Consider the following 19,610-nt stretch of genomic DNA (forward strand, 5'->3'; position numbering starts at 1 on the left):
TCACACACCGGGGTTATTCCCCCTCACACACCGCGTTTCTTCTCCCCCTCACACACCGGGGTTATTCCCCCTCACACCCCGGCTCTGTCTCCCCTCACATCCCGGGGCTCCCTCCCCTCACACACCAGGGCTGCTCACACTGGTGATTTTAAATGTCATAAAAGTATTTTAATACAAGTCGCTAGTTGTACAAAATTATATAAAAATAAAGTCAAAAAGTGTGTTAATGCCTCTTTTAAGGGTCCAGTCTTTTGTCAGATAAGCGTTCTTGTTTTCTGCCCCCGTTACTGCACCTGTTCAGCTCTCACCTGATTATTGTATGATCACAGCATGCAGCCAGCAGTACAGGTTTCACAAAAATCCACTGACAGAGATAAAGGACATAAAAACTGAAAAAGTGGTCTGGTTGAGAGACAGCCTCCCACTGGCCCAGGCTGCTCCAGCCCCGATGTCCAAGCTGGCCTTGGGCACTGCCAGGGATCCAGGGGCAGCCACAGCTGCTCTGGGAATTCCACCCCAGCCCCTCACTGCCATCCCAGGGAACAATTCCTAATTCCCAATATCCCATCCAGCCCTGCCCCATTCCCTGTGTGCTGTCCCTCCGTGCCTTGGGAATTGTCTCTTCCCCACCCTCACAGGGAACATTTCTAATGCAAAACTGCCCTCTGTCAGTTTGATACCATTCCCTCTTGTCCTGTCCCTACATCCCTTATCCAAAGCCCCTCTTCTGGGGAAAGGGAAGGGACTCTGGATTTTCTCCAAACTCCCCCAGCTCTTCCTGTAGGAGCCCAAACTCACAGGGTGTTAATGAAAGGACAAGATCTGTGCGTTCAGTGCAGAAATAAAAGTGGACAATACTGATTACTGTTATAAGTAAGCAGTTCTCCCTTCATCTCCTCATGTACCCCGTTAAATGCTCTGTGTCCGAGTCCAAGGAATCACTTTCCTCAGAAGAAGAGGAAGAGTTTTGCCACTCATGGAAGTCATTAGAACAAGGTGCTTCCTGCTCACTTCCCGTGTCCTCCAGCAGCTTTGCCTGCAGAGCAGGATCGCAGTGCCAGCCACCTGCATCCTCCCGGCCTGGGGCAGCAGCTGCAGAGCCGTGCCCGTCCTGCTCCAGGGCTCCCAGCAGCACGGTGTGCAAGCCGATGGTGAAGCACTCGCTGCTGCCCTCGGAGAGCGGGCTCAGCAACTCACTCCTCGTGTCTGCGTCCTCTTCAGGGTCCTCCCCGTGTCCCTGGCACTCGTGTCCCTGGCACTGCTGTGGCTCGGCAGCTGGCGTGTCCCCAGCCTGGCTGCTGCTGTTCACCGAGTAGGGCACCAGGGCGCTGGGGGTGGCACAGCCCCGGGGGGCGCGGCCCCCGCCCGGCCCCGCTCGCCTCGTGTAGTCGTGGTCACACAGGGCGCTGCTGTCACTGTCGCTGCTGTCGCTGTCGCTGCTGTCGCCGTCATCGCTGGCACTGCCTGTGCAGCCCCTGGCCTTGCTTTTCACCTCCCTGGGGATGATCTCCAGGGAGGCCAGGCTTTCTGGCTCAGACACCCAAGTTGAATAAGCCAACTTCCTGATGCATGCCTGGAAGGGTAAAAGGAATTAAATCAACTCAGCCACATTTGCACACATAAACATGGAAAAACTCCAAATAACCTCCTGCTGTGAGGCTGTCAAACAAATTACTCCTTCTGTGCCTCAGATTTGGCTTTTTCTGCAGGGTTCAGGGTATCTAGGATCGTTCCTTCTTTTCCATTCCTGAAATCACAGAACCCCGGAATGGTTTGAGTGGGAAGGGATCTTAAAAGATCATCCCATTCCATTCCCCTGCCATGGCAGGGACACCTTCCACCATGCCAGGGTGCCCCAAACCCCATCCAGCCTGGCCTTGGGCACTGCCAGGGACCCAGGGCCTGCCCACCCCCCCAGGGTGAGGTGAGTCTTGTCACTCTCTCAACTCCTGCATCACTATCACAGCTGATCAATTTTCACATCCTTTAGAAATGAACTTTTGAAGCAATTGTCACCATTTTAACATCCCAAGCCCCGTCTTCCCTCTGCTTCAGAGGTTTACTTAATATTTGAAGCATTAATCACGTTGACAATAAAAAATAAATAAACCTTAGACACTCCTTTGTAAAGTGCTCAGCAATTGTTGGAATGTGAAAGTGACGACACAGCAAAGGACAGAAACATGAGGCAAAAATCTTAGAAAAAAGTGATACCCATCTGCTCTGGGTATGTTTGTAGAACATGCAAAATATTTATGCTGAAAAACTCTACAAAATTAAATGTAAAAGAAGTCAGAGTGTGTAAAAAAAAATAGAACAAGCAAACAAAGAAAAGATAATAACAAGAAATCTTGTTATTTTTGCTTGAAATTTAGTGGCAGTTCAGTCTATGAAAATAAAAAAAATGAGCTGGCTCTGGACTGGCTCCCTCAAGTGCTGAAACCCCTGATCACAGAGAGAGTCCAAGAGAGATGATTTTACTGTTATTAAACAGAGGAATAATTTCCCCTCCAGTCTCTCCTTACAGGGCAGGATTTCCAGCCCTCTGCTCACGCCCTGGCCCTGCCTGTCCACACCTTTCATGCCCCGTGGGGAGTGAAATATTCCTGGATATTCCCCCCAGGCAGGGTGGGATGATTCTCTCTTTTAGTAACTTGTCACAGAAGTAGCCAAAAACGGTTTTGAATATTTGTTCTGAAGATCAGACAAAACTTAGCAGCCTACAGATCATCTGTGACTGAGGCAAAGGGCAAATGCAAACATTCTGTGCTCTTACATAACTTGTACCTAGAGCACAGGATTGGAAATTCCAGTTGTTAAACCTCCTCCTGCCAGCCAGAAAAGGCAGATCTGAGAATGTTTCATACCAAGGTCTGAGGAAGGGGAATCTTCGGGAAAATAAAACCTGCTGCATGTAAACACTTCAGGACTGCTGCAATTACCAGAGCAACACAAACAGCACCTGCCACTGCAACTTCACGGTAATCTGGAGTGGAGAAAACAAACAAATACACATGGAGCAAGTGTCCCATGGCCACATTGCAGAGCTCACAGTCACTACAGCTATTAGGAACCACCAATCATTTTGGTTAGGAGGGATCTGTGGAAGTCAAAGTCAAAACAAGACCAAATCTGAAATTAGTTTCAGGAATTAAATAAGAAGTGACTCCATCTTTATGCAGAGTTAGTGGAGACCTGTATGGCTCAGGGGATCACCAGGAGATTTGCTGCCCCACAGTCAATGGGGTTTTATACCTCACTCCTAAATACCCACAGTGGTTCTCTCAAACTGAGGCTCCAATCTCTGCTCTTGGAGCTGGGAGTGCCTGGAGCTGTGCCAGGAGGGATTTAGGATGGATTTTAGGGCAAGGCTCTTCCCCCAGAGGGTGCTGGCATTGCCCAGGCTCCCCAGGGAATGGGCACAGAGCTCCAGGAGCTGCCAGGGATGCCCAGGCTGGGATTTTGGGGGGTCTGGGCAGGGCAGGGTGGGACTGGGTGATCCCTGGGGGTCCCTCCAGCTCAGGATATCCCATGATTCTGTGATCACTCGTTTTTCAGGACTGAATTAAAATGTCCCTACCCCAAAAGCAAACATGGCACACTCAGAGCAGCCCCCCTGCCCCAGAGCTGTGTTACCTTGTCTCTGAGTCTCTGAGGCTGTAGTGACACATTTCCAGGGGGAGGGCACGGAATGTTTGTTCAGGGATGCAGTGATGGCCACGGACACACAGTAATTCCTGCTGGGATACAATTCTCCAATGACAGTACTGAACATTTCTTCAGTGGTTCTCTGCCGTGACCTCTGCCATGAAAAGCAATGGTTGGAAGTCAGTTATTGGCTCAAGAGAGCCCCTGCTCACTCCTCCAGGCCTGCTCCCCTGCACTGAAAGGAAGCTCAGATTCTGCTGGCCATGGCCTCTCTTTGCTTTTAAGAAATCTATTTCTATGTTTTCTTTTGCTTCTATTCACATATTTGTTTCTGGGAACCATCAGAGCCATTTTATGCCCTCTGTGTTCATCCCCTAAAGCACAACTGACCTCCAAATGTCCCCACCTTATGCTCCCCATCCTGTGATTTCAGTGTGATGACATAATCCAGCTCTTCATAGATGTCAATCAAAGACTGCAGCTTTCCCTTGTGTCTGAAGTGAGAGGTTGGCAGCTTTATGGTGACATTGATGCAGTTTGGACAGGAAGTGATATTCACTTCTGGTGGTCCTAGAATTGCTGTTGGAAAACAAGAAAGAAGAAAAAATGTTGGAAAAAATACACACTTTAACCAGTACCAACTCCATTTGTGTGATGCATACAGAGCTGGCTCAGCACATTCCAGAGGGAACAGTGCTGTAAAACCACAAGGCCCTACAACATTTAACTTCCACAGCCAAATCATCACTTCCCACAAGGCCAGAGTTTAAAGGAAAAGGAGTGGAGAGGAGGGAAGAAGCAGAAAGGGGACAGAGGCTTTGCTCCAGCTTCCCAGAGATGGGAGCTTTGTATCTACCTGAGGTTAAGGTACAGAATAGAATCCTGGAGTGGGTTGGGAGGGACATTAAAGGTCATTTAATCCCAGCCCTGCCATGGCAGGGACACCTCCCACTGTCCCAGTGTCCAACCTGGCCTTGGGCACTGCCAGGGATCCAGGGGCAGCCACAGCTGCTCTGGGCACCCTGTGCCAGCCCTGCCCACCCTGCCAGGGAACAATTCCTGCCCAAAATCCCATCCCTGCCCTCCTGCAGCTTAAAGCCACTCCCTCTTGTCCTGTCCTTTTTATTAAACCAACTGCTGAGGGACTGCAGGGCTCCTCCTCAGGGATGTTCTCCAGTCCTTCAGGTCTCCTTGAGCCCATTCTCCCTTTCCCTCCAATGTTCCCTCATTTCTGGAAATGGACACAGCAGCTGCCTCTGCTGAATTCAGAGGGAACCTGATCAGTCCATCCTCCACAGTTCTCCATCTGGTCCTCAATCTCTGCCTCTGTTAGCTCAAAACTCAACTTTAAGCAGAGCCAAGGGTGAAGCCACCTCTGGCATTAAAGACAATTATCTTCAGCAGGAAATGGACAGTCAATCTCTTCCCTACACCTGGTGCAGACCTGGCATTTTTAAACCCAACATTCACTATCTGAACACACAAAAGCAATGTTGGTTTTTTAAGTTGTGTGTCTTACACAGTCCAGACATTTTTACTCAGCGTTTGTCAATGCACAACTACATTTCCTTTATATTTATAATGTATATAGATGTATTTATTGCAAAACCAGAGCACCACTCATTTATTAGAACTACTTTTAGAAACTTATCTACAGACTTGAAGCTTTGTAAGAGATCTATGAAATACCACATACAAATAGCCACCAACCAGCCAGTGTGGAGTCTTGCAGCAAAGGCAGCACAACATAATTCAGGCATCAGCTGTTAACAAAAAAACTACAAAGAGAAGAAATGCAGAGAGAGAACTTACTCTGACTGAGTGGTGCAAAACGCAGCACAGAAGAATTGAGCACCTGAGCTCCTCCAACGCTCTGAACAAATGCAGAATATTCACTGGAAATGTTCCTGAAATCCTCTGTCAGCTCACAGGAGAGCTGGGCAGTGCCTGCACACTGCTGAGCACTCATCCAGCTCTGGCTCCTGCAGAAAACAGCAAAAGTATCAACACTCTGATGTGAGAGGGTATGGGAGTGTGAGGAGAGCATTTCTCAGGGAAAAAAAAAACAAACCAGAAAAACTAAGAAAAACAGAGAAACCCTGAGCCTTAGTATTTCCAGAGAATCCAGAATCCCCGAGGCTGGCAAAGCCCTCCCAGCCCCTGCAGTCCCAGCTGTGCCCCATGGCCACCTTGGCACCCTGAGTGCCACCTCCAGGTGCCACCTGCAGGGATGGGCACTCCAAAGCTCCCTCCCCTCTTTGGGTCAATAAACATTAAAAGCAGAATTTGTGCCTTATTTTGTGTGACTCACCTGTGGTGTTTGTACAGCACGTTGTAGGATGCTGGCACAGCTGGGTTATGTTTTGCCTGCCAGGTCAGAATGTGCTGGAAATTGTGGGAGTCCATCTGGAGGTTGTAAGGAAGCTCTTCCAAAATTCCTTCTAGAAAAGAAAAAATAACAAAAAAAAAAAACAAACCAAAAGAACAACAACAACATTAAAAAAACCCAAAAAACAACTCTGAGCTTTGCAACAATTCTAATAAATAAACCCATTTAGAGTAGCTCAGGATTTGCCCCCAAAAAGCAGCCACAGGGGAGAGCTCAGCACAACAGACACAGCAATGCAAAGCACTGTGCACATGGATTATATTTCTGCAAGTTCTTTCTCCAAAAACCATGAAATTCCAAAATTATGACTGGTGAGGATGTGCAAGCCATGAAATGTGTTAGGAAAAGCATTGTAAAGATGATAAAACTCTTACCAGGCAGGCTGCAAAGAGCTGTAGACAGTAAGGTGAGGTACACTGGAAATTGAAACTCTGCATTAATGCACATTAATCCACAGGATCTGATTTTTTATTGCAAATATTCATTTGCACCAACTGGGTTCATACCCAGTATTCCCTGGTGGAACTGTTACTTTCTTTTACATTTTCCTACAACTTTCCCACACTTCCCTCCTTCTGCAGAGCCTGGAACTTTGAGGAGCTGGTTTTTGGATCCCCAGCTGCTCCCTCCACGTGAGGTTCAAGACTCAGTGTCAGCAAAAACACCCAACATGTTCTCATCAAATCATGTCTTACAGGACTCTGTATTTCAAACCACCCCAAGAAGTTGAGAACTGATGTGGGAAAATATTCCATTATTGTTGGATTCATCCTCATAGGTCCCAGAATGGTTTGGGAATCCCACCCAGAGCCACCCCTGCCATGGCAGGGACACCTCCCACTGTCCCAATGTCCAACCTGGCCTCGGGCACTGCCAGGGTTGGTAGAAACTCCAAGCAGGCCAAGATGCTGAGGAAGATTCCCCTTGCAGTTTCCAGACCATCTGTGTTTCTCCAGGCTGAATTTTCCCAGTTACTCGTTCTAAACTCTTTTTTTTTTCTTGGCTCTGTCTCCTTTGTAAGAGTGTAACACAAACAGTTTTGCAACTGTTCGACTTCCTTTGCTAAACTTGTTTGTTGAAACAAAGTTCAGAGGCAGTTTGAACTCGACCAGAAAGGAATTTGGTTTGGGTAGAGAAGAGGCATTGAAAAAAATCAAATAATGCTAAGTAGAATACACCCACAATTCAGCAGACACAAGTGATTACAAATCTGAGTTTGTGTTCAGATAATAATAACTCTTAAAATATTGCTTTATTTATCCCCACTGGATTTTTTTGTTTCTCAAATAGGTGATTTCCTACCTGGTAAGAAATCTATTGTTCTACATTTACCTGCAGGTATACCTATTATTTGTAGATCTCCATAAAGATAGTTTAAATTTTCTAATTCGAGGCCCAGATTTCTCTTTTCACAGTCATGCTGATCTTTTTAACACAACAGGTGAAGACAAAAGAGCGTTTTAGGGAAGATAAGGAAGGAACTTTCTAAATTTTCCCATGGAGTTTATGTAAAACTGAGAAGAAATGTTTGGAATTAAAAGTAATGACTGCTTTGGCCAACTGGCTGTGGGAGTCAGCATCTTCTGAGTCACACACATGACCACAAAATGCCTTAAAACAAGAACAGGAAGTTTGCTCTCGTTGCACTCAAAGCAGAAGAGAGGCTGAAGGGTCTTGAAAAAAAGAAAAAAACCTGAACATTCCAGGGATCCAGGGGCAGCCACAGCAAATCTGGGAATTCCATCCCATCCCAGGGAACAATTCCTAATTCCCAAAATCCCATCAAATCCTGCTTTGAAGCCATTCCCTGTGTGCTGTCCCTCCATCCTTGTCCCCAGTCCCTCTCCAGCTCTCCTGGAGCCCCTTCAGGGGCTCTGAGCTCTCCCTGCAGCTTCTCCTGTCCAGGTGAGCACCCCCAGGTGTCCCAGGCTGGCTCCAGCCCCTGCTCGTGGTTGCTGCACAGAATGGAGGATTCAGATACAAAACCAAGAGATCCTGAACTCTGGGAATCACCCCAGGGACAGCTCTGCAATACCACGATGGTCTCTTCATTAACTCAGCAGGATTATTAACGAATTAATGAGCTCCCTGCACTGCTCCTCTCCAATCCAAAAGGTTCAGGTACTCACCAAGCTGAGAGAGAGGCATTGGCACATCCATCAGGATTCCCATGGGGATTAACAAATAAACCCTTCTGCTTGCAAAACAAACATTTTGCTTCTGTTCCTACAACACATGAAAAACAAGCACATTTTACTAAATTATCACAATGAATTACCTTAGTAAATCATTTTTATTCATATTTAGCTCTTAAAAACACACACATTTATCACTTAAAATCACTTTTAACTCACCCTAGGTTTCTGTACAGTTATTTTACCCTCTCCACTGTCTGAGGGAGGACAGTGGTACTGAAAGAGTTACTGAGGGGGGCACTAATCCTTATTTTATGGCAATTTTTGTCCATTTTATGGCAACATCCCTTTCCTTTCTCCACATGGAAAGGACTCTTACCATTTCAACTAAAGCAGAAACCACTGTATGATTATTTATATTAACTTTGCATTAAAATAGTACCTGAAAATTCAATGCCACTAATTTCAATTTCATTAATACAAGGAAAACGAACTTTGCTTGGCTTTGTTTGAAATAAACCTATCATTGTTTTAAGAAGTGTTCCCAGAAAAAGATCAAAAGGGAGCCCAGAAAAAATTAATTATAAGGAAGTTATGAAGTTTATGTTACAATTTTTAATGCTTAAGATCTATTAAAACAATCCTTCTCTTCACTGCTATTTTTTACTCTGTTTAACATCCCCATAATATTAATATCCACAGAACCTGGTTTTGAGTCAGCTGGGCAAGGGAATATCTACTTCTAAAGAATCTTTCCCTCAGGTTTAATAAAAATTAACTGCTTTTTAATTTAACATTATGTGCAAATACAACTGGAATTATTTTCTCTGCAAAACAACCAATTTTAAATGAGGCCAGAGAACACTCTGCTCAAGCTCAACCCTGCATATTCATATATTAACACAGGAGAGATCTGTTAAAATCAGGTGAAAAACCCCTTTATTTGAGATTATCCCTGTGCTCAGAGCTCTGGCAGGACTGTAGGAAGTCACTGGATAAATGCTGGGAACTTGGATCAGTGCAAGTGATAATTGCACAGTCTGAGGGAACGCTCTCTTCCCCTCATTCTGTTAATCCATACAAGCAGAAATCATTTCAAAGAGCAGCTGCATCTGCAGGCTGGGATTTTCCAAATTATTTAAAACGTCCCCTTCAGGAGAAAGCCTCGGGGATGCTGAACTCCCTTGTCAAATGATTTTCTCTGCCTGTTAATCCCTGCAATGGATCCCAGGCCGTGTTCAGGGGATGAGTACCTTGGATCCTTGCTGTCCATGCTGCCAGGGATAACAACAACCGCAGGGGATCACCCGAGCCTCAGTGTCCCTGTGGCTACCGAGCACCACAGGCTCCTACATGATGCAGATTCATTTGTTCAGCACCTCAGAACGTTTGAGAAAATGTGATAAAATGTGTCCGAAGCCGGATATCCTCAGCAGAGCTCTCACTGGCAGGGAGATTCCAGGGGAAAACCATTTCTGTCAGAACTCTGATGAGCTTTTGTCACTCCTCCTCTTCAGGGCTGCAGCAATCCCTGCGGGGAAGCCAAGGAAACATCAGCGAGTGCAGGCTGAGCCCAAGGAGATCCCTCGGAGCCGCCGGGGTGACACTGGCACAGCAGCCACAGCTGCAGCTCCAGGAATCCCGCACTGCCTTGGGCCGGAGGGACATTAAAACTCATTTAATCCCAGCCCTGCCATGGCAGGGTCACCTCCCACTGTCCCGGTGTCCAACCTGGAACTGAACATTCCAGGGATCCAGGGGCAGCCACAGCTGCTCTGGGCACCCTGTGCCAGCCCTGCCAGGGAACAATTCCTGCCCAAAATCCCATCAAATCCTATTTGGAAGCCATTCCCTGTGTGCTGTCCCTCCATGCCCTGTGTGCTGTCCCTCCATGCCCTGTCCCTCACAAACACCAGGCCTTGTTGCGATTCCCACACCAAAGCCATCCCCAGGCTATCGCCGCTCAGTTCAGCGAGCGGGACGCTGCCAAAGACAAACAAACCCGGCGGTGTTTGGAGTTGCACGTGCGGTTCAGGCGACCCCACAGGGCACCAGCAAAGCGCTCCCGGGGGCCGCGGAGCCTTCCAGGAACCGCCGGGAGCGATCGCAGCCGGAGCCCGGCCCCGCTCCCCTCAGGGGACCGCTCCATTGTCACGGCAGGCCCGCGGTGAGGGAGGCATGACACCGCACACACCGCCACCTTACAGCCCTACCTGGCGGCGGGGAACCCCCAGAGGCTCCGCATGGCTCCCGATCGCTTCTCGATCGCTCCTTATTAATACCCGCCGACCCCCATCCATCGATCCGCCCGCGCCGGCGCCCAACGGAAAATGGCGGCGGGAACGGGGCGGGGATGGCGGGGGAGTGGCCACGCCCCCTGCCGCACAGACCACGCCCACAAACAAAATCACGCCCCCCATAAAAGGGCAAACCGCGCCTTATTCGGCACAGGCCACGCCTCCGTCCCTCAAGCCCCGCCCACCGCCGCCATGTCGGCCGCCCGCGCTGGGCTGGCGCTGCTCTGTCCCCACACGCAGGAAAGGCGTTTTCTGCCTTTATTATTTCCTTTTCTGCCATTGTTTCCTTTTCTGCCTTTATTATTTCCTTTTCTGCCATTGTTTCCTTTTCTGCCACTCGACCGGCCCAGCTCCTCCCCGGCTCTGCGGCGTTCGCGGTGCGAGGAAGCTGCGGGAGCGGTGGCTGAGCCCGTGCCTCGTTCATAGAATCGGAGTCACACAAGGTTTGGGTTGGGAGAGACCCCAAATCCCCCCCAGAGCCACCCCTGCCATGGCAGGGACACCTCCCACTGTCCCAGTGTCCAACCTGGCCTTGGGCACTGCCAGGGATCCAGGGAACAATTCCCAATTCCCAAAATCCCATCAAATCCTGCTTTGAAGCCATTCCCTGTGTCCTGTCCCTCCATCCCTGTCCCCTCTCCAGCTCTCCTGGAGCCCCTTTAGGAGCATTCCCCACCCAAACCATGATCCCATTGTTATAGATGAGAGACAAAAGTCTCGATATTCAGCAAAATTCACATTGCTTTATTTGATATAGAAAGAGCAAGCAGTGCTGGGGAACGTGAGGGGTCACTGCCCACTCCACGCTCCACCCAACCTTGGTTTGCAGCCTCTTCTTATACTGTGGGTTCTCGGTGGAATCAATAATGTTTGGGTTTTTGTTGTCATTAGCAGTGGTGGTTGAATAAATATCCTTGTAGATGACCACCAGAGAAGTTCTGGGAGTCTGGTTTTTGGGATAGGCAGTATTGATCAGACAAAGGCAGGAAAAATTATCAGGAAGTTCTGATTTTGCGAGCTGGGAGCTGATACAACTTATTTGGAAAACATAATATTCATAACAAGGTGATTTTAAACAGAATTATTTAATAATATAATTTCCTTTATTTAGTGTCCATGCTTCACTTCAGAGCTTAGTATTCTGGTTTATACAAACCCCAATGCTTTTGTGATTAACACCAATCTTTTATCAATTATCACAGCAGGAAGGGTCCCGGCTAAAATTTAGAGATAAAAGCAGTAAAACATGGTAATATCGCGATTCCTATAGGTTGCATGCAAATGTTAAAGAATTTTTATCTCGTATTAGATTGGTTAGTGGAAATTAAAATATTCGGCATAGAAAGATTAGCTGGGCACAGTGACTGGAATCGGATTTAAAGCCGAGAATTTTGGGGTTGGGTTTGGTTCTCATTCCCCTCCCAGCAGCCCCGGCTGCTCCCTTGGCTCTGCAGGGAGGATTTTGTTCCTTCCCCAAGGTTGGAATCCTGAAAAAGAATTCTCGAATTTTCTCTGAAGTCAGGCACAGATCCCCCAGGCATCTTCCACAATTAATAGAACCAAAGTCACTGCTGTGGGATTTAAATAAATAAAAAAAAAAAAAAAAATAAAAGCGTGATATCACACGGGAAAGAGCTTAGCATGAATGTTTTAGAATATAATAATAAATGTAGGACAAGATGAAAGTTTTAAGGTGTTTTTCTTCCTTCTTGTTTTTCTTCTTCTTTGGTATAAGCGGGATTTTTGAATTAAATAAAAAACGCTGCACTGCAGGTCACAAGTGTTCAGCCATTAGGTCAAAAGTAGAAATTATATAAATATTAGTTTTAATTAAACTGTTTAACCTTCAAAAACCTCGCAGTGAGTGAAATACATCGGAATTTCTTTACTTTTATCTTGTCAGCTAGAAGTGCTAAGATGAAATAAATTAAATACATATATTAGAAATAAAAATTGATAAACAGCTGAGTCCAAGCATGAATTTGCATTGGATCCCAACTCTAACTTAAAAAAAAAAGAAAAAAAAAAAGAAAAAAAAAAGAAAAAAAAAAAGAAAAAAAGAAAATGAAAGCTAATAGTCCAGATATTTCTATTTTTGATGTCTTGGTTTGTTCTGTGTGGGCTCTTCTGAAACTTCAGTGCATCCAAAACTACCAGAGACTGCTCCTTCCCTCTAATATTTTTAATTGTTTTTTAATTTGTGTACATCCTATTTTTTTTTTTTTTTTTGCGTGTTCGTGTTTTGCAATCTCGGATCGGAAAGAAATTAAAAATACGCAAGATTTTGAGAAGTTTTCCTTCCAGTTTTCCCAATTAAAAGCCCAGGGATGTGTCTCGTTGTGGCCTGAAGGTGATGCTGTTTCTCTAGGAAAAAAAATCCTGGAAAAGCCAGCGGGAAGTGTGGTGGGAAAGGCTTGTGTTAAAATTCAAAATCCACTGATTAATGTTCTTTATATTGGCAAATTTTCATCAGTTCTTTGGAAGATTGAGCAGAATTCAGGTTATGAAACCTTCCGGTCGTGGATATATAATAATAATAATAATAATAATAATAATAATAATAATAATAATAATAATAATAATAATAATAATAATAATAATTTATTATTATTATTATTATTATTATTATTATTATTATTATTATTATTATATAATATAATAATAATAAAAGCAGGTTTTGTGTGGCACAAAGCACAGCTGGCCCAGCACCACGACACGCAGGAAGGATTAATAATAATACTAATACTGTTAATAATAATAATAATAATAATAATAATAATAATAACTACGTTTATCAGTTATTAATAATATTATTAATAATACTATCAATATTATTAATAATATCAACTTTAATCAGTTATTAATAATAATATTGCGAATAATAATAGTAATAATAATAACATAATATTAATAACACTTGTGATTTTAGCTTTACGACTCAAATTTGGAAGTTTTCCCCAAGGGCTCGGCTCCAAAGCAGGGGGGCAGTGCCAGAAAGCTCCAAAAATTCCGATTTTTGGGACCCGTGCCTGTGGACAGCACCAAAACTCCAAGGTTTGGACTTTCCCTTTCCCCTCCTGTGGATTTTTAATTTATTTATTTATTTTTTTTCAGGAGTGATGATGGCAGTGAATATTTTTATTAACTGCTCTGGCCATGGCACTGCAATAATTGCAGGGTGACCTGGGAATTTCTCTTTTATTTTTATTTTTATTTTTATTTTTATTTTTATTTTTATTTTTATTTTTATTTTTTTTTTAATCAAAACAGGACAAATACTCGCAGGCCCCGTGTGGAAAATCTTTGATTGCTGCTCTTTATTTTGAGGAAATTCTGCAGAGTTTTACCAGGAGATGGCAATTGGAAACTTCTTGTAAAACTTCTTTAATTTCACAATTGGAGCCACCTCCTAATAAAAGGATTTATTGTAGTGGGGATGTGTCGTTAATTATCATGCTTTTGATTAATGCTGCTAATGAGTTGACTTTTTCCAATTAAGGAGTGGATGCCTTGGTGCTGAGCACGTGGGCAGATTATTTAATTAGGTGAAAGGAACAATTTGTGGGTAATTATTGGAACTTTCAGGAGTTGCTTTGCACTCCCAGAGCTGGGGCTGGCTCTGGAAGGTGGGACAGGAATTCTGCTGCTCAAAATCTTTGTTGGAGTGCATAAAATATTGTTCAGTTATAAAATATTGTTCAGTTATAAAATATTCAGTGTATAAAATATTGTTCAGTGTATAAAACAGAAACCTCTCTGATTGAATTGGGATTGAATTCAAGCCATTAGAGAAATTAAAATATATTAAACCACACAGACATGAAGTAAAAGTGGAAATTTTAGTTTTAAGTGAGTAGGGTTATTATTAAACCACACAGATATGAAGTAAAAGTGTAAATTTTAGTTTTAAGAATAGACTTTAAGTGCCTTAAGGGATTAAAAAGCCCTAAAGCCCAGTTTAAAGTCCAAGCCCAGTTTAAAATTCATAACTCAGCCCCAGCCATAATGAGAAGAGAGCAGAACATTGCTTGCATTTCTAAATAAAACACACAGAGCCATTTATGTGAATAAATAGAACTATGAGTGTAAATTATGTGTAAAAACTGACATTACAGTAATTTAGAATTAAGATTGTAACAGGTGCAGGAAGAATGTTTTAGATTCGTGGTTTCAGCTGATTGGATGATTTGTGAATAAAATCCCCTGTACTGGGGTGAGAGAATGTAGAAAAAGAGAAGGAGAAGAAATGGAAGAAGAAAAAGAAGAAGGAAAAGAAGAAGGAGGTGAAGGGGAAGAAATGGAAAAAGAAGGAGAAGAAGAAGGAGGATGAGAAGAAATGGAAGAAGAAGAAGAAGAAATGGAAGAGGAAGAAGAAGAAATGGAAGAGGAAGAAGAAGAAGAAGAAGAAGAAGAAGAAGAAGAAAAAATGGAAGAAGAAGAAGAAATGGAAGAGGAAGAAGAAGAAATGGAAGAAGAAGAAGAAGAAGAAATGGAAGAAGAAGAAGAAGAAATGGAAGAGGAAGAAGAAGAAGAAGAAATGGAAGAAGAAGAAGAAATGGAAGAGGAAGAAGAAGAAGAAATGGAAGAGGAAGAAGAAGAAATGGAAGAAGAAGAAGAAATGGAAGAGGAAGAAGAAGAAGAAATGGAAGAAGAAGAAGAAATGGAAGAGGAAGAAGAAGAAGAAATGGAAGAGGAAGAAGAAGAAGAAGAAATGGAAGAGGAAGAAGAAGAAGAAGAAATGGAAGAGGAAGAAGAAGAAGAAGAAATGGAAGAGGAAGAAGAAGAAGAAATGGAAGAGGAAGAAGAGGAAGAAGAAGAAGAAATGGAAGAGGAAGAAGAAGAAGAAGAAGAAGAAGAAATGGAAGAAGAAGAAGAAGAAAAAATGGAAGAAGAAGAAGAAATGGAAGAGGAAGAAGAAGAAGAAGAAATGGAAGAAGAAGAAGAAATGGAAGAGGAAGAAGAAGAAGAAATGGAAGAAGAAGAAGAAGAAGAAATGGAAGAAGAAGAAGAAGAAGAAATGGAAGAGGAAGAAGAAGAAGAAATGGAAGAGGAAGAAGAAGAAGAAGAAATGGAAGAGGAAGAAGAGGAAGAAAAAGAAGAAATGGAAGAGGAAGAAGAAGAAGAAGAAGAAGAAATGGAAGAGGAAAAAGAAGAAATGGAAGAAGAAGAAGAAGAAGAAATGGAAGAAGAAGAAGAAGAAATGGAAGAAGAAGAAAAAATGGAAGAAGAAGAAGAAATGGAAGAGGAAGAAGAAGAAGAAGAAATGGAAGAGGAAGAAGAGGAAGAAGAAGAGGAAGAGGAAGAAATTCCAGGGAGTTGCTGGAGCTTCTGCTCAGGACTCTATGCCAGACAGCAATAAAACAATAACACAATGATAATTATAAATCATAATTATAAAGCATTCCCATCATGCTAAGTGCAGTTTATTCCATTTAGTGCAGTCAAATATTGCACTAAATGTGCGATTTTTTCCTGTATTTTCGTGGCTGAAATCAATTTGAGTGGCCAGGGTGACCTTTCCTTCAGAGCATCTGGAATTCTGTGGAATCCACTCCAAAAATGCAAAATATTCCTGAGCTGATGCTGCCTCGTAGTGGAATTTCATAAGCTGCACATAAACCCAGGAAAAACCTTTTTTTTTTTTTTTTTTTTAAACATTTCCCTTTGCAGATCCTGGACTTCAAAAAGCAGAAAATATCCTCATTTCTTGACTTTATTTTCCAGTAACCCTAAGAGCATCTCTTTGCTTTGAAAAGAAATTTCCCCCTTAATTTCTGTTTATATTTGGTGCTCTTGGACTTGGGACACCTTGGGCCTCTCCTTCCTCCCAATTTCCCTCAAATTTCCCTCAAATTTCCCTCAAATTTCCCTCAAATTTCTCTCCAATTTCTCTCAAATTTCCCTCAAATTTCTCTCAAATTTCTCTCAAATTTCCCTCAAATTTCTCTCAAATTTCCCTCAAATTTCTCTCCAATTTCTCTCAGATTTCCCTCAAATTTCTCTCCAATTTCCCTCAAATTTCCCTCAAATTTCTCTCAGATTTCCCTCAAATTTCCCTCCAATTTCCCTCCAATTTCTCTCCAATTTCTCTCAAGTTTCCTTCTTTTTTCTCCCTAATTTCTCTCTTGTTTCTTTCTTTTTTCTCCTTTATTTCTCCTTAATTTCTCCCTAATTTCTCCTTAATCTCTCCCTAATTTCCCTCTATTTTCTCTCTTATTTCTTTCTTGTTTCTCTCTAATTTATCTCTAATTTCTCTCTAGTTTCTCTTTAATTTCTCTCTAATTTCTCTCAGTTTTCTCTCCAGTTTCCTTTTTCTTTCTCCCTAATTTCTTTCTAATTTCTCTCGTTTCTTTCTTGTTTCTCCTTAATTTCTCCCTAATTTCTCCTTAATTTCTCCCTAATTTCTCTCCAATTTCTCTCTAATTTCTCTCTAATTTCTTTCTAATTTATCACAAATTTCTCTCAATTTTCTCTCCAGTTTCTCCCTAATTTCTCCACGTCCCTGTGCCCAGATTCTCTGGGATATGACAATAAAACAATTCTTCTTTTCAATGAGGACTTTTCTCTTTTTAGCTCTGTTTAATCACAGTTCTGCTTTGTAAATAATTTTTGCAGCTGTTCCATCAGGTGAGATCTTCCTAAAAATGTAAAAATTCGGTGGAAATAAATGGGATAAAAGTATTCCTCAGAGCCTGTGGGAGAGTTACCCTGCAGTGTCATCAAGGCATTATATTTATAATTTATTTATTTTCTTTTTAATCCTCTCCACATCCATAAATGGCTCAAATAACCGTGGCCTCTTGTGTTGCCCAAACCAAAGAAAATTTATCTCAGATTAAAAATAATTTTTTGATCACTGAAACTCTCACAACAGTTATGAAAACGTGGATTCAAAACAACCCACAGCAGCTTTTTGGGAAAATGGGTTGGGATGGTTTTGTACTCGGAATATTTCAAGGGGAAAAGCTCTTTTTGGAGGGAGAAAATATTAATTTCATTAATTGTAATTCACTTTGGGGATTTTTTCTATTGTGAGATTGGATTTTGTTCCTGGGGACAAATGTACTTTAATTAAAAGATAAAGGAGAAATAATTTTTATTGTCTTATTTCCTGTACTATAACTACTGGAACAAATGCTCACAGTCTGCATTTTCTTCAAAAAGTTACCTGGCTTTAACCTGGAGATCTGTAAAAATCCAGTTACTCCTCAAAAATTTCCTTTAGTGGTTCCTTTATTCTGTTTTCCATGGATCAGTGTGATAATTCTGTCTTAGCTTGGATTTATCACAGGGATTTGATGCAACTGATCTGCAACATTTAATGCTAAATCCCCAGTATTTAATATTTAATATTTAATATTTCATGCTAAATCCCACCTATTTGTGATTTTCCAGCAGTTCTGCTGTCCCAGAGCTCTCATTCCAAGCTTTTGGCTGGAAAAATTTGAGTTTGACAGAAGTAGGGACAGGGTTCATGTGCCTTGAATTGACTAACCTTGATAAAATGTGTTTAATTTATATTGATATTTTTATATTTTTATATTTTTATATTATTTTATTTTTTAAAATTATTATTTTTTTTTTTTTAATTTCTCTCTTCTGGGGGGGTTTCTCCTCGATTTTCCCTTTCAGCACCTCTCCCAGTGGGATGTACCCAAGGTGCTGGTGCAAACCTTGGCTTTTTAAAAGCTTTGAATCCTCCCCCAGTGGTTCCTGCAGAGCCTTTGCTCAATTCTGCCTTCACTGTGCTGCAGCCTGGATTTCCAGATTTGATATTCCAGGGATGAAGGGACAGGATGGGAAATCAAGGTTGGGTTTTTTCCAGGTCAAATGGTGCCTTAGTGAGGCACTTCTTGTGTGTTTCGTTTAGAAATGAAATAATTTCCTTTCTCTGAGCTATAAATTATTGGAGTGGGAGAGATCAGGATACAAATCCTCAGCCAGGAGAAAACCAGGATTTGGTGTTTGGGAACATCCAGCTGGGACTGGGCACCTCAGACATCCCTGGGCACCTCAGACATCCCTGGGCACCTCACCCATCCCTGGGCACCCATCCCTGGGCACCCATCCCTGGCACCTCACCCACCCCTGGCCATGCTTTTCTCATTTCCACTCCAGGGCTTGGGTGTCCCTGGAAGCCTTGAAAGTTCTGGGTTCTGTTCTCAAGTTATCAAGAGTTATAAAGTCTTTGACTTATAAAATCATGGAATCACAGAAAAGTTTGGGTTGGGAGAGACCCCAAATCCCCCCCAGTGCCACCCCTGCCATGGCAGGGACACCTCCCACTGTCCCAGTGTCCAACCTGGCCTTGGGCACTGCCAGGGATCCAGGGGCAGCCACAGCTGCTCTGGGCACCCTGTGCCAGCCCTGCCCAGGAACAATTCCTGCCCAAAATCCCATCAAATCCTGCTTTGAAGCCATTCCCTGTGTCCTGTCCCTCCATTCCCTGTGTCCTGTCCCTCCATCCCTCGGGAATTGTCTCTCCCCACCCTCCCAGGGAACAATTCCTCACCAATATCCCAGCCCTGCCTTCCTTCAGTTTATGGGATCCTTGTCCTGTCCCCCTCATTCCTCATTCCTTTGGAGCCCCCAGGCTCGGGGCTGTGCTGTGCCCATCTCTGGCCCTTGGCAGAGCCTTGTCCTGGGTGATTTGGCTGGATTGGCCTCTGGTGACCAGAGATCATCCTCCTCCTCTCGTGATCCTCCGGCTGCAGACAGAGCCTCCCCTCTGTCCTGTGAACCGGCCCCCAGCAACCCCCCTGCGGGGCTGACAGTGACAGTGACAGTGACAATGACCATGACAGTGACAGTGACAATGACCGTGACAATGACTCAATTTTCCATGGAGTTCTCGGCTCTCCAGCCGTGGAATTGCCAGCCCCTCATCACCGTGTCCAGGCCGGCAGGAAATGCAGATTTGCCGGGAGGGCTGAGCAGGAGCCGGAGCCCAAATCCGCAGGGACAATGGCCGGGGATTTGTGGCCTCTGAGGCTGTGGCTGGGAGAGCATTAACAGCTCGTGCTCAATCGTTATTGACTCGGGACAAACAGCAACTCTGAAAGGCTCTGCGGAGCGTTCGTGCCCAATAATCCACGGCAAACACTCCGAGAGCGACACTGTGACAGTCGCGACAAAAGGGAC

General features: G+C 43.8%; 1 protein-coding gene across 4 annotated transcripts; it reads right to left on the minus strand.

Annotated features, from left to right (window-relative positions):
• Window positions 1-146: 146 nt before the first annotated feature.
• On the minus strand, window positions 147-18,861 carry IFNAR2 (interferon alpha and beta receptor subunit 2). 4 transcript variants are annotated; one of them, XM_088160550.1, is made up of 10 exons: window positions 18,749-18,861; window positions 9,426-9,880; window positions 8,167-8,263; window positions 6,412-6,453; window positions 5,960-6,089; window positions 5,461-5,630; window positions 4,055-4,227; window positions 3,637-3,802; window positions 2,868-2,986; window positions 147-1,573 (listed from the first exon to the last, which is right to left on the minus strand). In XM_088160550.1, the coding sequence occupies exons 3-10, from the start codon at window positions 8,207-8,209 to the stop codon at window positions 890-892; spliced, it is 1,527 nt and encodes a 508-aa protein (XP_088016676.1). In that variant the 5' UTR covers window positions 8,210-8,263; window positions 9,426-9,880; window positions 18,749-18,861; the 3' UTR covers window positions 147-889. The 4 variants fall into 4 exon arrangements, with proteins under 4 accessions (XP_088016676.1, XP_088016675.1, XP_088016674.1 ...); XM_088160549.1 differs by lacking the exon at window positions 18,749-18,861 and adding an exon at window positions 10,973-10,996; XM_088160548.1 differs by lacking the exon at window positions 18,749-18,861 and adding an exon at window positions 10,386-10,525 and having other exon boundaries at window positions 9,426-9,703.
• Between the last annotated feature and the right edge of the window lie 749 nt (window positions 18,862-19,610).

The sequence above is a fragment of the Sturnus vulgaris genome, chromosome 2 (genome assembly GCF_052056855.1).
Source record: "Sturnus vulgaris isolate bStuVul1 chromosome 2, bStuVul1.hap1, whole genome shotgun sequence".
In the NCBI taxonomy this organism is placed as follows: Eukaryota; Metazoa; Chordata; class Aves; order Passeriformes; family Sturnidae; genus Sturnus; species Sturnus vulgaris.